At 41.1% G+C, this 12,989-nt stretch overlaps 1 protein-coding gene across 4 annotated transcripts in view; it reads right to left on the bottom strand.

The window, feature by feature from the left end:
- The window catches only part of prkcab (protein kinase C, alpha, b), a 407,398-nt gene that overhangs the window by 75,121 nt on the left and 319,288 nt on the right, over positions 1–12,989 (bottom strand). For all 4 annotated transcript variants that reach the window (XM_047037656.1, XM_047037657.1, XM_047037660.1 and 1 more), the window contains 2 exons: positions 3,078–3,140; positions 1,854–1,992 (listed from right to left, as the gene is read on the bottom strand). In XM_047037656.1, coding sequence (XP_046893612.1) covers positions 1,854–1,992; positions 3,078–3,140 — 202 coding nt within the window. The remainder of the gene's footprint in view (positions 1–1,853; positions 1,993–3,077; positions 3,141–12,989) is intronic.

Genomic DNA, 12,989 nt, shown 5'->3' with positions numbered 1-12,989 from the left:
AGTCGTTAGAAAAACTAGCTTGTTAGCTAAGGTTAACTCCAGATTAGCTCACGGTTGTTAGGGCAATTTAAAAAAACACCAGCAATTTATTTTTCAGCTACTTGGAAAAAACATCCTTGTCATCTCTTTCTGCCAGAAACAGAAAGAGACCTTTTACTAGGTCTGAACATGGCCAAATGCACAACATATTTCCGACCCAGATTAAGAAATCAATGCCGTTCCACTTGTAATGGGTAAATAAAGTATGGTATTGCCTGGTGCTAGATGTAGGTAAAAATCTTCCTTATCTAGCTAGCAATAATCATAATGTTTGCAGAAGGATCTTTGTGACTTAACTAATGCTATTATAGTCAGGGAATGCCTCATAAGGATGTTTTGGCTACTGAAGGGAAAACTTGGGCAACTCTGACGTACTTTCCTCTTCCTCGAGAAAAACTCTAATGTTCATCTTGTCTGTGGAACAGTTGATGTCTGAAGTGCTAGCTGCAAGCGCGGTGCGTCGATCAAAGAGTATGGGAGTTGAATCTGCGTGCTTGATGCTGTTTGTCTAGAAAACGCGGAGTGGAATTCTATTGCTATGGGTGTTCTCCCTACTGATAAAGTGGAATGGATTTGATTGTGATGCAATGTAAAGATCGCTGGACTAGTAGACCAGTCATGCACTAATATTTTGATCGCAAATGTGGGGGGGTCCAAACAACTTTTTTTTTTTAAGTGAGGGGGACGTGACCCCCCCAAGTTACATTGCGGCAATGCCCATGTGTGTATATTTTATGAAAACAAATTAACATTACAACTGAAACAGAAGTATGAAATTCCAGGGTCTAACATTAAACACCAATGCTACACTATATTATTCGTCAAAATCCCTCCACAAAAGACCGATATACAATATACCGATAGACCGATATACTTCGAGAACAAGTGAGTGCCAAGAGATTCGGGGTTGATTTCAATTCTAACGGTAAACGTGGATGCGGAGCTCTAACCTACGTTGCCCATTATCTGCCAATCACTGGGGAATCTTTTTAAAAGATTGGTAAAAAAAAAAGCATATTACTGAAAGCACTAGCAGACTTTTTCATAGCTTCAACATGTAACCATTTAGACTGAAGTCAGAAGGAGTTTGTGAAAACAAGGAGTTTGTGGGCTGGGGTGGGCTGCGCCCCCCCCCAGATTTCTGCCCCCCCCCCCCCCCCCCCCCCCCCCCTGGATCGGCCGTGCACTTCACCCTACTTGCCTCGGGGGAATGTCCCTGTACTTACTGTAAGTCGCTCTGGATAAGAGCGTCTGCTAATGAAAAATTGAAAAAAGTTGAAAAATATATCAGTCCTAAAATCAGACAATACCGCATTTTTACATTTTCATGCCTTCCCACCTACAGAATGTGGAATTAGTCAAAATATCCTCATTCCTGACTTTTCACTGACATTAGAAAGCAAATATGAAAATGTTTTTCTTGTCCTCTAAGGAGCCATCATAGCATGTTAAGATGGTAAGAAGGAGCAGACTATGCACAGCTATAATGTCCTCGGATAGCGGATATCGCTACAAAAAAGAAAAAAAAGATAGACGAATGCGGGGGAGGGGGGGGAGATAGACTAATATGTTCTGCAGAGAAGGGAGACTGGCGTTGGTCACGGTTTGGAATGGAAGGGAGAAAACCGGACAACGGCGGATATCGGTATAAAAAATGACAATTTTTTACAACGTAGTTAAGGTGGCAGGCGTGTGTTGCTTAGGCGGCCGCCTTAACTGAAAAGTGGTGCCGGAAACCCTGTAATATATATATGAAAAAAAGAAAACATGATGCAGACGTCATTAAAACAAGCTCTCTAGTCTGTAGTCCTCACCTCTGGGGCGATGTAGTCAGGGGTACCACAGAAGGTGCGCGTGGTCAAGCATTCATACATGTTTTCCTTACACATGCCAAAGTCTGCTATCTTGATGTGGCCTTCGGAGTCCAGCATCACGTTGTCCAGCTTCAAATCCCTATGGTCCAACAGAAGGATTTATTGTGCATGTTAGTATTTATGTGTTTAAGGGAGAGAAATGGTTCAGAAAGAAGAAGAGTTTGGAGGTGTTCTGTGTGTGTGTGTGTGTGTGCATTTGTTTCTTGTGGCTCTAAATGTGTACATACAGTATTTGTAAGTAGATTCCTAGTGTGCTTTTGGAAGAGTTTGATTTTGACAAATTTATACACAAGCAATCAAAGGGAGGACAAAAACATTAGTCATTCGGCATTCAGTTCTACCTTGGGAAATGACGCACTTTCATACATGTATCTATCCTTAACACACATCGGCAACACAGAGAAACTACCTCATTAGCCTCAAATCAGTAATTTTCCCACGCTCCACCTTTCTCTCTCAGCCCCCTCGGTTCTCACTCCGCATCTCTCTCCTCCTTCTAGCATGTTCTACTCTCTACGTTCAAAGTGTTTCTTTATTGTGCCTTCATCCTCCTCTCCCCTCCGTCTGAATGGAGGGGGAGATTTTTTTTCGCCAGAGCCGACTGAAAAGAAGGGAATGACCTCAGCCTCTACAACATTGTTCCTAATTTTTTATTTTTTTTCATTTTCTTTGCTTTCATGAAGGGTGGAAATTATATCTTGTCAGAGCACGGCAACTGAAGACAGACCCTTCTGGAAGGATTCTGATAAATATTTGTACATCACTTCCTCTCAGGCCATCTCTCTTCCTCTTTGCTCCTCTCCCTGGATTATCTCTCTCTCTGCTCCTCTCCTTTGCTTCTCTCCCTCCCTCAGTGCTGGATGTTTATTGTATCCATTGTATCTCCAATATCTGCATTTACAATCTCTTCTGCCTTGACAACTCCAAGCTTGGTTTACTTTTCTCTCTATCACCACAATATTCACACAACCTTTTCAGTCTTTTACACAACACAAAGAGCATTTGCATTCTTTAAACAGACCCAGCAGGGTGCTGGCGTGCTGGGTTTCTTTCCTGTGTTGACAAACAGTCAGCAGCGGCAGGCCACTCTGGCTAGTCCCTGATATTTTACTTCACACCTCAGCTCCTGGATATAATTTCCAAGCTGATGAGGTATAGACCCACCTGTAGATGACTCCTTTCCTGTGCAGAAAGAACAGGCCCACTGCAATCTCTGCAGCGTAGAACCTGGAACCACGATCAGAAGATTGTGAAGAAGAACATGAATAGTATATCAGCATATGTTATAACAGCTTGTAGCAAATCGGGGGCCTTTGTCTCTCTCTGTCTCTCTCTCTGTGTAAATCCATTCGATACAACTTTATTGTCAATCAGGGAATCTTGCATTTGGGTCTACCTGACTTAATTCGAGTGAGATTAATTTCCCCTCTACTTACTAACTATTTATGGTCATCTGCAATGGAGGTCTTTGGTTGGAAGCCTCACAATCACAGTTTCGTCTGAGGGTCGAAAGCTGATAGATCCCTTTCTCTTTCTCAATTTTTTTCTTTCAATCTTTCAATTCTTTATCTCTCTCTTTCTGGAAGATATTAGTGGAGCACCTCAGTGGAACACCAATCTAACATTTATGTTTGAATGTGTGTGTGACACCATCTGTCTATGGTTATGTGCCAGAGTGTGTGTGTGTGGAAGAAGTGGCCAAGCAGGATGATCAATGGTGAACAACTGTTGGAGGTGTTTGTAGGGTGTACGCAAGGTGTGTGTGTGACAGTGGCGGCTGCTGGTCTTTCAAATGGAGGAAGCTAATTTTCGGCCTACATCATATACATTTTCCATGTATTTTTCTAGTTCACTGGCTAGTTCACCCCTTTGAAACTAGCCTAGTTTACTGTATAAATAAGTGAAGGAACGATCTAACTAAACAATATTAACAATATTAAACTTGAAGGGAATGTGGAAATTAAGTTAAACTGCAACAACTAGGCTTAATGTGGTGTATAATTGTATGAAATGTATGACAAAAATTGGCTAGCAATTTCGCCAAGCAAATACAAAGAAACAGGTGGTCGCAGTTTGTCTTTGAACTACGGATGAGCGGATCGACCCTAAAGTATCGATATTTTCGATACTGGCATTGTATCAAAAGGATCGATTCTCATTTGAAATATCAATTGTACCTGGGATTTCTTAAAAAAAAGTGATTTTAGATTATTTTTATAATAGTAGTCGGCCGTATAGTATAGAAATTTACTTTAACCACAGAAGTCAATGGGAACCATTTTTTCTTCCGCTGTGTCTGTGCTTATCATGAGTTCATCAGCGGCAGCGCGCCGCGCTTTCTCACTCTCACTGAGTGAAAGCACACTCATCGCAGATTCAAGAGCATTGCTGCGGTCATGACTGAAAGAAAAAGAAGCATAATCTGGAGTTATTTCACTCCAGTTGACAACGATGAAGCTTCATGTGACATTGTCAAACAACAATACACCATTGTGGCAATACCACTAACATGACAAGCATCTAAAAGTTAAACACCCTTAAGAGCAAAACGAAGTAGCCTACAGCTGACGCGAGCAGAGGAGGTAACACAGACACGTAATGCCTATTGCGGTTTATTTAATATTAATAACAATGGCTTTCCAAATGCATTATAAAATTACTCAAATACAAATATTTCATACAGAAGTATTGGTATCGGTATCGATATCGCCCATAATGGTCTTGAAAGTACTTCGTATCGGATCGAAAAGAAAATGATTGGTATTGCCCATCCCTCCTTTCAACGAGTTGCAAAATCCGCGATGGGAATGTATGAGAAGGAAATCAGTCAGTCGACCTGCTAATATATGTAGCTGATTCTGAACAAACTCGTCTTCGATATGAACGTGTTCTAACACATTTAAAATGTTGACACAAATGTAAATATTTGACCATTAATATTTTGAAATGTTAGGGGAAACTGAGCTTGAATAGCTTCGGTGACTTTTATAGTACAAAATCAATGTAAATCAAAAGGAGATGCAGTCTTTCGACAGACCCTCCATTCATCACGCGGAAGCCCAGCTTCCAGGCCAGCCCACTCCTCCATTCAACCCCAGAGACGCTGAGCATCCAGTACGGGACATAATCGCAGCATTTATCCAATGACCGTATAGTTTTGAAGCACTGAAAAAAACTATTCAAAGCAGCCCCATTGAAGTCCATGGAAGCTGAGCTTCAACAGTAGTGATGGGAAGTTCGGATCATTTTACTGACTCGGTTCTTTGAATCTCGTTTAGTAAAATGAATGAATATTTTTTCGAGTCATTCGTTCATTTCAAGGGGGAGGAGGGGGGGGGGGGCTATCCGTCCACTGCAAACACGTATCATATTCTCATGTAGGTCAGTACATGACGTGCACCAGCAGATACTATTTTAAAGGGGCGATTGATTGCAAAACTGATTTTACCTTGTCATAGTTGAATAACGACAGTTCGGTGGGTAAAATGAACATACAGTGAATATCAAAGTCCATTGACACCTCTTCCCTATGCAAATTTCAAAAGAAAAAAATTGGCTGTAAAACGCTAGCTTTTCAACAAAGCCACCGGAGTGACGTACGATGAGGGACCGCCCTTTTGGGCTCTGGTCTGTATCTTTGTCACGCCTCAAAATGTACATCCAGACCAGCCCGAGGTAGCATCTATCTCCGATACTAGTTTAGCTGCGCGCTGCACTGTGTAGGCTACTTATAAGGAATTACAAAGAAGAACGTTTTGAATTATAACAAGGATTTTGAAAATGGACCACGGCCGTAAATGGTATGTCCCAGGCTGTACAGGGAAGGTTAACACTCACAGTCTTCCCAAGGAGCCAAACATTTGACAGGCATGGCTGCTGTTTGTCTATGAGAAGATCCCGGCGAAGCTTGACACTCAATCATTCATTTGCTCCGAACATTTCACCCAAGACAGTTTTGACAACTTTGGACAATTTCAAGCAGGATTTGCTATGGGGGCTGAACCTGGAAAGAGGTGCTGTTCCGACCGTATGCTCATTGCAACCGCAAGCTGCAAGGACAGTATGATGTTGTGCTAACAGTTATTAGCAATGCTAACGTGTCCTGTATATAGCATAGGTAGAATGCTAAATACGTTTCTAAACACATCAAATGACTCTCGCTAGACTAGCTGTAGTCGGCATTAGAAGGGACGTTTCCGAAAAAATTGCCAGAAAACAAACAGCAGTCTGGCTTATTGCTAACGCCTGTCTAGATAATCTATTTGTAAGAACTGGATAAAAAGGCAGGTGCTAGATACAGGATGGGTTAGCATTGCTAGTAACTGTTACCGACAAAATCATACTACAGTTTGCGGTTGTGATGAACGTAAGGTCGGAACGCACCTCCTTTCATTAACAGCTTCATAGCAAATCCTGCTTTACATTGTCCCAGGATTTCAAAACCGTCCTTGGTGAAATGGTTCGCGCAAATGTGTCGAGGGTCGAACTGCACAGGGATCTTCAACGCTACGGTATACACAAACATCAGCCATGCCCGTCTAGTCTAGTCAATGTCAGCTAGACTCTATCATCTGCTTTTTATTAACGCTGATTTGCAGGGAATGCAAGAACAGCTAGGTAGCGAAAACACCTAGACTGTAGGCATGTAAACTAGTTTAGCTTGCTAACGCAAGAGCATAGGTAGAATGTGTGATCATTTAGCCTAGTTTATTGGCAATGGGGCTAACGTTGTTTCATGTTCCTGACTGTGTTTCATTCAAATAAATAACCCTTATGTAAATCTACAATTCACAATGCATGTTTGTCCAGATCTTTGTCAGGTTATTTGTAAGCAAGATATCGAGAGCTAGCTAACTGAAGCAAAGTTGAATCACGATATGGTTTGGTTGCTAAGCTGTAGCCTTACGTTTTACCCACCTAAGTCAATCCAGTTTGCTTCAACAACAGAAGTGGAAACAAGTAATGTTATCATTTCAAATGATATGTAGTCAGTCTGTTGAAAACAGTGTTGTGTAGGCACAATAGATTTATTTGCGCGTTTTTATTTCAAGTCTCCAACTTCGGTGTTTCAGTGAGTGCTGCTGTTAGCTGTGTTGCGTTTTTGCTCCCCAGCTTCACTTGTTGAAAACCAACCAATCAGCGCGCAGCTTATCTAAATATTAATGAGCATACCATAAAAGGAGAAAAGCTAGTGTTTTTTCCCGGGAACATTTCAGAGGATCTATCAGGAGGCGTAGAACAGATCCGTATTTGAAATACCCCCAAAAAACAGTCAATCGCCCCTTTAAAAGAAATTCCTGCAATAAATAATGTATCATGACTGTTTGTATGATTTGGACATTTATTATCACACTAGCATTTAATTATCACGGCAAACAATTACACAGCACTAAACTGGACGTTTAAATGTAAAGTGAAAATAACAAAACCAGTCAGTATGATGACTTGAGCAAATATTATTCACGTCTTACTAAAACAGCGGCCACGCAAAAGGGAATAAGGAAACTGTTTCCTTGCCTAAAAAATACAATGCGGGTCACGTGAAAAAAGGATCCAAAGACTCGTAGAAAGACAGAGTCAGGAAATTTACGAATAGTTTTTCCTCTAGCTACCGGTACAGAGCCTATGCAGGTCACGTCAAAAATTATCCAAAGACCGAGTTGGGAAATGAACGAATCGTTCGTTTCCTATAGCTACCAGTACAGAGCCTATGCAGGTCACGTGAAAAATGATCCAAAGACTCGTAGAAAGACCGAGTCGGGAAATAAACAAATTGTTTCCTCTAGCTAGAGTGGGGAACGGTGCAACAGAGAAAGATTTTGTTGTCTTGGCTGGAGAAGATAATGTCATTCGATTCGGATGTGATCCTTATAATAGGCATATTCATTTTTCAACCCAGCGCGTTAGCATGAGCGAAGTAGGGCTAGGCCAACTTACGTTTTTCAGTTGGTAGGCGAGGTGTAGGCTACATCACATTCGACGTCGAACTATGAAAAATAAACCGTTGTTGGCAGAGTTTAAAATGAAATGCTGCCATACCACAGATTTCTTTGCCATTTTGACTAATAACACCGACAAAGTCAGGCTATGGCAGAGTTTGAAGTTCTGCAGCCAATTATGCTCACGCTGTGTGTAAAATACCAAACCAAAACAAAGCGCAGATAAACGAAAGGGAAAACAGTAACACATTTTCTTTTAAATTATATATTTTTAGAGTTGCTTTAATTGTCATCTACAATTTCTGTTGAACATTTCGTTAATTCAGCAATGATGACACAAGCGGGAATCAGATCTCACACTGCCATAAGGCAGCTCAACTAAAAAAATCTTTAGTCGACCAAGAGCATATCGACCAGAAAATCGATTAGTCGACTGAGTGGGGACAGCCCTAGTACATAAGTATAAATGTAAACGTTTCTTCACCGTCACACTGAAATAAATCACCACATTTGACCTCACACATTTTAGCCTCAGTCACTTACTCACCTCCTCGTGAAACCCTTGCTAGCTAGCTATGTCGTCGAAGTCAAAACTATACTCGCAAAAATACAGAAAGGAGTGGGAATCGAACAGAGTTTAAAGGCTGGTTGAAACCGTTTATTGGTGATGATACACGGGCATACTGTCTGTATTGTAAGGCTGAGTTATACGCCAAACTTTAAGACATTAAAAAGCACTTGGCAACTATTTTAAATATATCTATATCTTAATAATCAAATTCCCCAGAGTTTTCCTTGTTTCTTGCCCCTCAAACCATTCAAATAGCCTATCTTGATGCGATTCAGCGACACTCAATAGTTTATTTCTTCATCAGCAGCTCTCCTCCAGCTCTGCAGGTAGCCTAGATAAAGCCATTACAAATATGCAAATTAGGCGATGACATCATTTAGCGACTTTTAGGACAACCAATAGACAAGTTTTTGAGCCGTTTCCGCTCTACTTTCTGCTCCCCTCGATGCAATCCACTTCCGTTATGGCGGGCTGGGTTTGTTTTGCTAGCTAGCTGCGTTGTGCCGACAAAGCACTGATATCGCAGTGACAAAGAGGATATAAAATGTACAACATGAAGAAAAGTGGTTCGGGAACGACGTGTGCGGTAGTTGGTTGCAAACACTCAAGAAAGCACCTGAACGAATGGTTAGAGTGCTACGACCACCAGTTTTAAAACCTAGAATCGCCTCTAGCCTGTTACAGTTATACTACAGTATTATGCTTATTGTTTGTAGGCTATTCACATTTTGTTGGTGTTCCTTTGTCCTATTGTTGCAGTGGATTTAATCATTATACATTGATATGTGGATATAATAATTTGAACCCTTTCAAAGGGCCATACACACATCTGTAAAAGTCCGGCATGAGGTGTGTAGCCAACCGGTGCTTGTTTAAGGCAGTCATAACCAGGTTCATAGGAAGAATAGATAGATACGTAGACACTTCAGGCAGTGACAAGCCACATAAATAAGGATAACAGTGTACGGCGCCTGTCTTGTCCTTCTGAAGTTGTTAAATTGAAAAGAGGGTTTTCACCGACGTCACGTTCTGGGCCGTAACCCGGATGTGCGGCCATTGTGGAGGCACTCGATGTAAAAAACTGAACGGAGTACAATGGAGTATTGTGCGCTTTGGATACTTTAAGTGAACGTGGCCATGTTCAAACAACCAAAAAAGCTAATCAAAACGCGTCCAAGATGCAAAGGCATGGAGGGAAGGACTTGGACTACAAGAAAAGGCACAATATTTCGAGAAATTACGATTTATTGGCGGTGCAGATCCCTACGAGTTAGCTCCCTCTTCTTGGATACGTGACGACCCGGTAATTCTTCCTTCAGTTGCAGATCCCGATATAGTCAACAACCTGGTTTTCTCGCTGAGCCAATACACAGCGGAAGACCTTAAATCCTACAAAGGTTTGGAGGCCTATAACCAGATGATGTGTGGATGGGTGAGGGAGACGCAGTACCAAGTTATCAACGACCGTTGTGTTGTAAGTAATGCAATAACGTCTTTAACCAACCTAACCTTAACTGTATGATATCATTGCGATACTCAAGGTGTAGCAAAGTGACTCTCAAACGTGTTTTTTCCCTCGTAGATCTTAGTTGAGCATTGCGTAGATCGCTGTGTTTACACCTGCAGACGCTGTGCAAACCACTTCCGGCGGAAATGAAATGCATTTGTGTAGAGTTATGGCGGCCCCCTGGGATTTGGCGCGTAAACTTGTCTATAGCTATTTTCCTTACTGAGAAGTTGGCAACTGCACGAACGACACATCACTATTCAACAGGGAAATGCACTGTCGCGCTACGGGAATGTATGAGAAGGAAATCAGTCAGTCAACCTGCTAATATGTGTAGCAGCATATGTAACAAACTCGTCTTCGATATGAACGTATTTTAACACATTTAAAATGTTAACACAATAGTAAATATTTGACCATTAATTTTTTTAAATGTTAGGGGAAGCTGAGCTTCCCTTGCAGTCTTAAAGAAATCGCCACTGGTGTGTGAACATGTTCTCCTTTGTACCATGTAAACAACATTACTGACTAAACTCAAATAGAAACCCGTCTCCTAACATGATAGAAACGACTTATATTTAAATCTTGCTATTGTGAAGGACAGAAAACTGAAAAAAACATCTAGCATTTTACCTTTCCTTAAGGGACTAAGATAAAGCTGTATTTCTAGCATGGGCAAATACTGAAGAACTAGGTAAAGCTTAATGGTGGTGGGCCGAGCCCGCGTACCTGCTTTAGTTTTTGAAATGACCTGTCCCAGTCGATGGAGGAGCTGGATTTTTGATATAATCAACGTTTTTTTTTCTTAAAACATTTTAGTTTGTTGGCACATCCAATTCCTGCAAATTTTTATGTAGCTTAGTTCAAAGTTAGCAACTTTATTAGGCAATGGTCTCAACTACCTAACTCTCTAACCAACCAGAACTCGTGTTTCATCTTGTTAGCTAATCGAATGGTTCGTAACAGGATCAGTTGATAGTGAAAACAACCTAGGTGACCATGCGTCAAGTAGCTAGCCTAGTAAGCCTACAAGTCTCGGCACCACAATCGTAGCTCTGTCAGCTTTAATTAAATACTTGCTTTCCGTGTCACAGTTTGTCTTTAATTTACCTTATTGTCTTCATTTTTTTAATCAGTGGCGGTGATTAAAACTGTTGGGCACTCACTGACCTGGAGATTTAGCTGGCTGAGCTCAGGATAGGCAAAAAACACAAGGAAATATGAGAACATTATTGAGACGTTTTTCTACAACGAATACCATAATATGTAGCATGTTGAAAGTGTTTATGTAGTCTTGGCTCTTCATCTTGTGTTTTGTGGAGACTTAAAATCGACAGTGGCTGACCCTGAATGGGGTAGCCCTTGCAAGTGATCCCAAAAACCCTGTAAAAAGTAATACACAACATCCGAGTTGGACAGTTTTTAAACATCTGGGGACAGTTTTTCAAAAGTGATCTGATCGGATTACGGCTATCGGATTGGATAAAATCTTGAAAATGGGTATTTCAAAAGAAAAAAAGGATTCAGAAATTGGATTGGATCACGTAATCTAATCTTGTTGTTGATCCGGATCAAACTTTGAGTTTGGGTTTTTCAAAACTTTTTGGTAAGATCGGGATCATTTTGATCCCAAAAATCAGGATTAAACTGATCCCAGCAGGAGGGTGGATTCATGGAGGATATCAGGTAACTAAACTTGGTTAGTTAAATAATACAACATTTATATCATGCATTTTACAGTATTTATATTTATTTATCAATTTCACTTGAATTGTTCAACAGGAAGTACATAAAGTAGGTAGGCTATGTAGGCTAGCATCCTTTCAGTACAGCAAATGGGCTCAGGTGCATCAGGGACGTCATCACAGAGAGGGACTTTGCACCTGGTCGCGATGTTGTGTAGTACAATGCAAGCAAGTATTAAGTTGCATGCTTTCTGTGGTTCCACTCTCAAGTAGTTAAGGCATGCAAAACCCGTCTTCAGAACTCCAATTAAGCGCTCATAGGGGCATCTTGTTTTGCAATGAGCAGTGTTGAAGCGTGCCTGCTCAGGCGTGTGTTTAGTCAGAAAATGGGTTATCAGCCATGGTAGAAGAGGGTAGGCACTGTCTCCTAATATGAAACCATTTGGTTGGTTGGTTTTGAGCTCTCTATATAGAGCGCTCTCCCTCAGGATGCGCGCATCATGGACAGACCCAGGCTACTTCACAACACAGTTTGTGATGAGGAGCTCAGTTGCCCACAAGTTGAACATTGATCCTGTGTCCCCCCTTTCGGTTTACAAACTCCCATTCATTCTCATGAGGTGGTTGTATGTGCACATGGGTGCAGTCGATTGCTCCAATAATATTGGGCATATTCCCCAAAAGAAAAAAATTCTGCTTGGCCTGGATGATCTGGTCATCCTTCGGAAAAAAAACAAAGGCCCATGAGGGTAAATCTCTGTGGGATTTTGGGGGTGACATAAAATAAAGGGTCTTTCTTGAAAGCGATTTGCAGTCTAGAACTGGGAGTCTAGGACTGCAAAACCTTTAATTAGGATTATACCCAAGTTTAGGTATCTTAATCCATTATGTTCATCATACATATCTCTTGACTACTGACTATTACCATAGAACGTCTGCTGCAGAAACCCATATTAATTACTGTAACCCATACTGTCACAGTAAGTAAATCTAAAATGTTATGATGATTTAACAAACTCATTAATCAGGCTGGCCAATGCAGTTGAAACAGTTTTCAGAACATCACAAACAGTAGATTTTTTCACAACCGTGTATGAGTGGACTGCCTGTTTCCAAGACATGGACAATGGAGGGGGGATGTTTATATTGTTTGTTTGCTGTTCCGTTCAGTCCTATTTTCTGTTCAAATAAAGCATATTGGAGTGACACCAGGTAATCCAGATTTGGTAATCCTGAAAAGTTAGAAACCAGATCAGAGTAATCCAATCCCAGATTGCTTTGAAAAACCAGAATAAAAATCAAATGGAGTACGTGATCCTGGATAGCAGAAAAAGAGATTTCCAAATCTGGATCAGTTTGATCCAGATTAAAACT

The sequence above is a fragment of the Hypomesus transpacificus genome, chromosome 17 (genome assembly GCF_021917145.1).
Source record: "Hypomesus transpacificus isolate Combined female chromosome 17, fHypTra1, whole genome shotgun sequence".
In the NCBI taxonomy this organism is placed as follows: domain Eukaryota; kingdom Metazoa; phylum Chordata; class Actinopteri; order Osmeriformes; family Osmeridae; genus Hypomesus; species Hypomesus transpacificus.
This window is presented reverse-complemented; position numbering and strand designations above follow the sequence as displayed.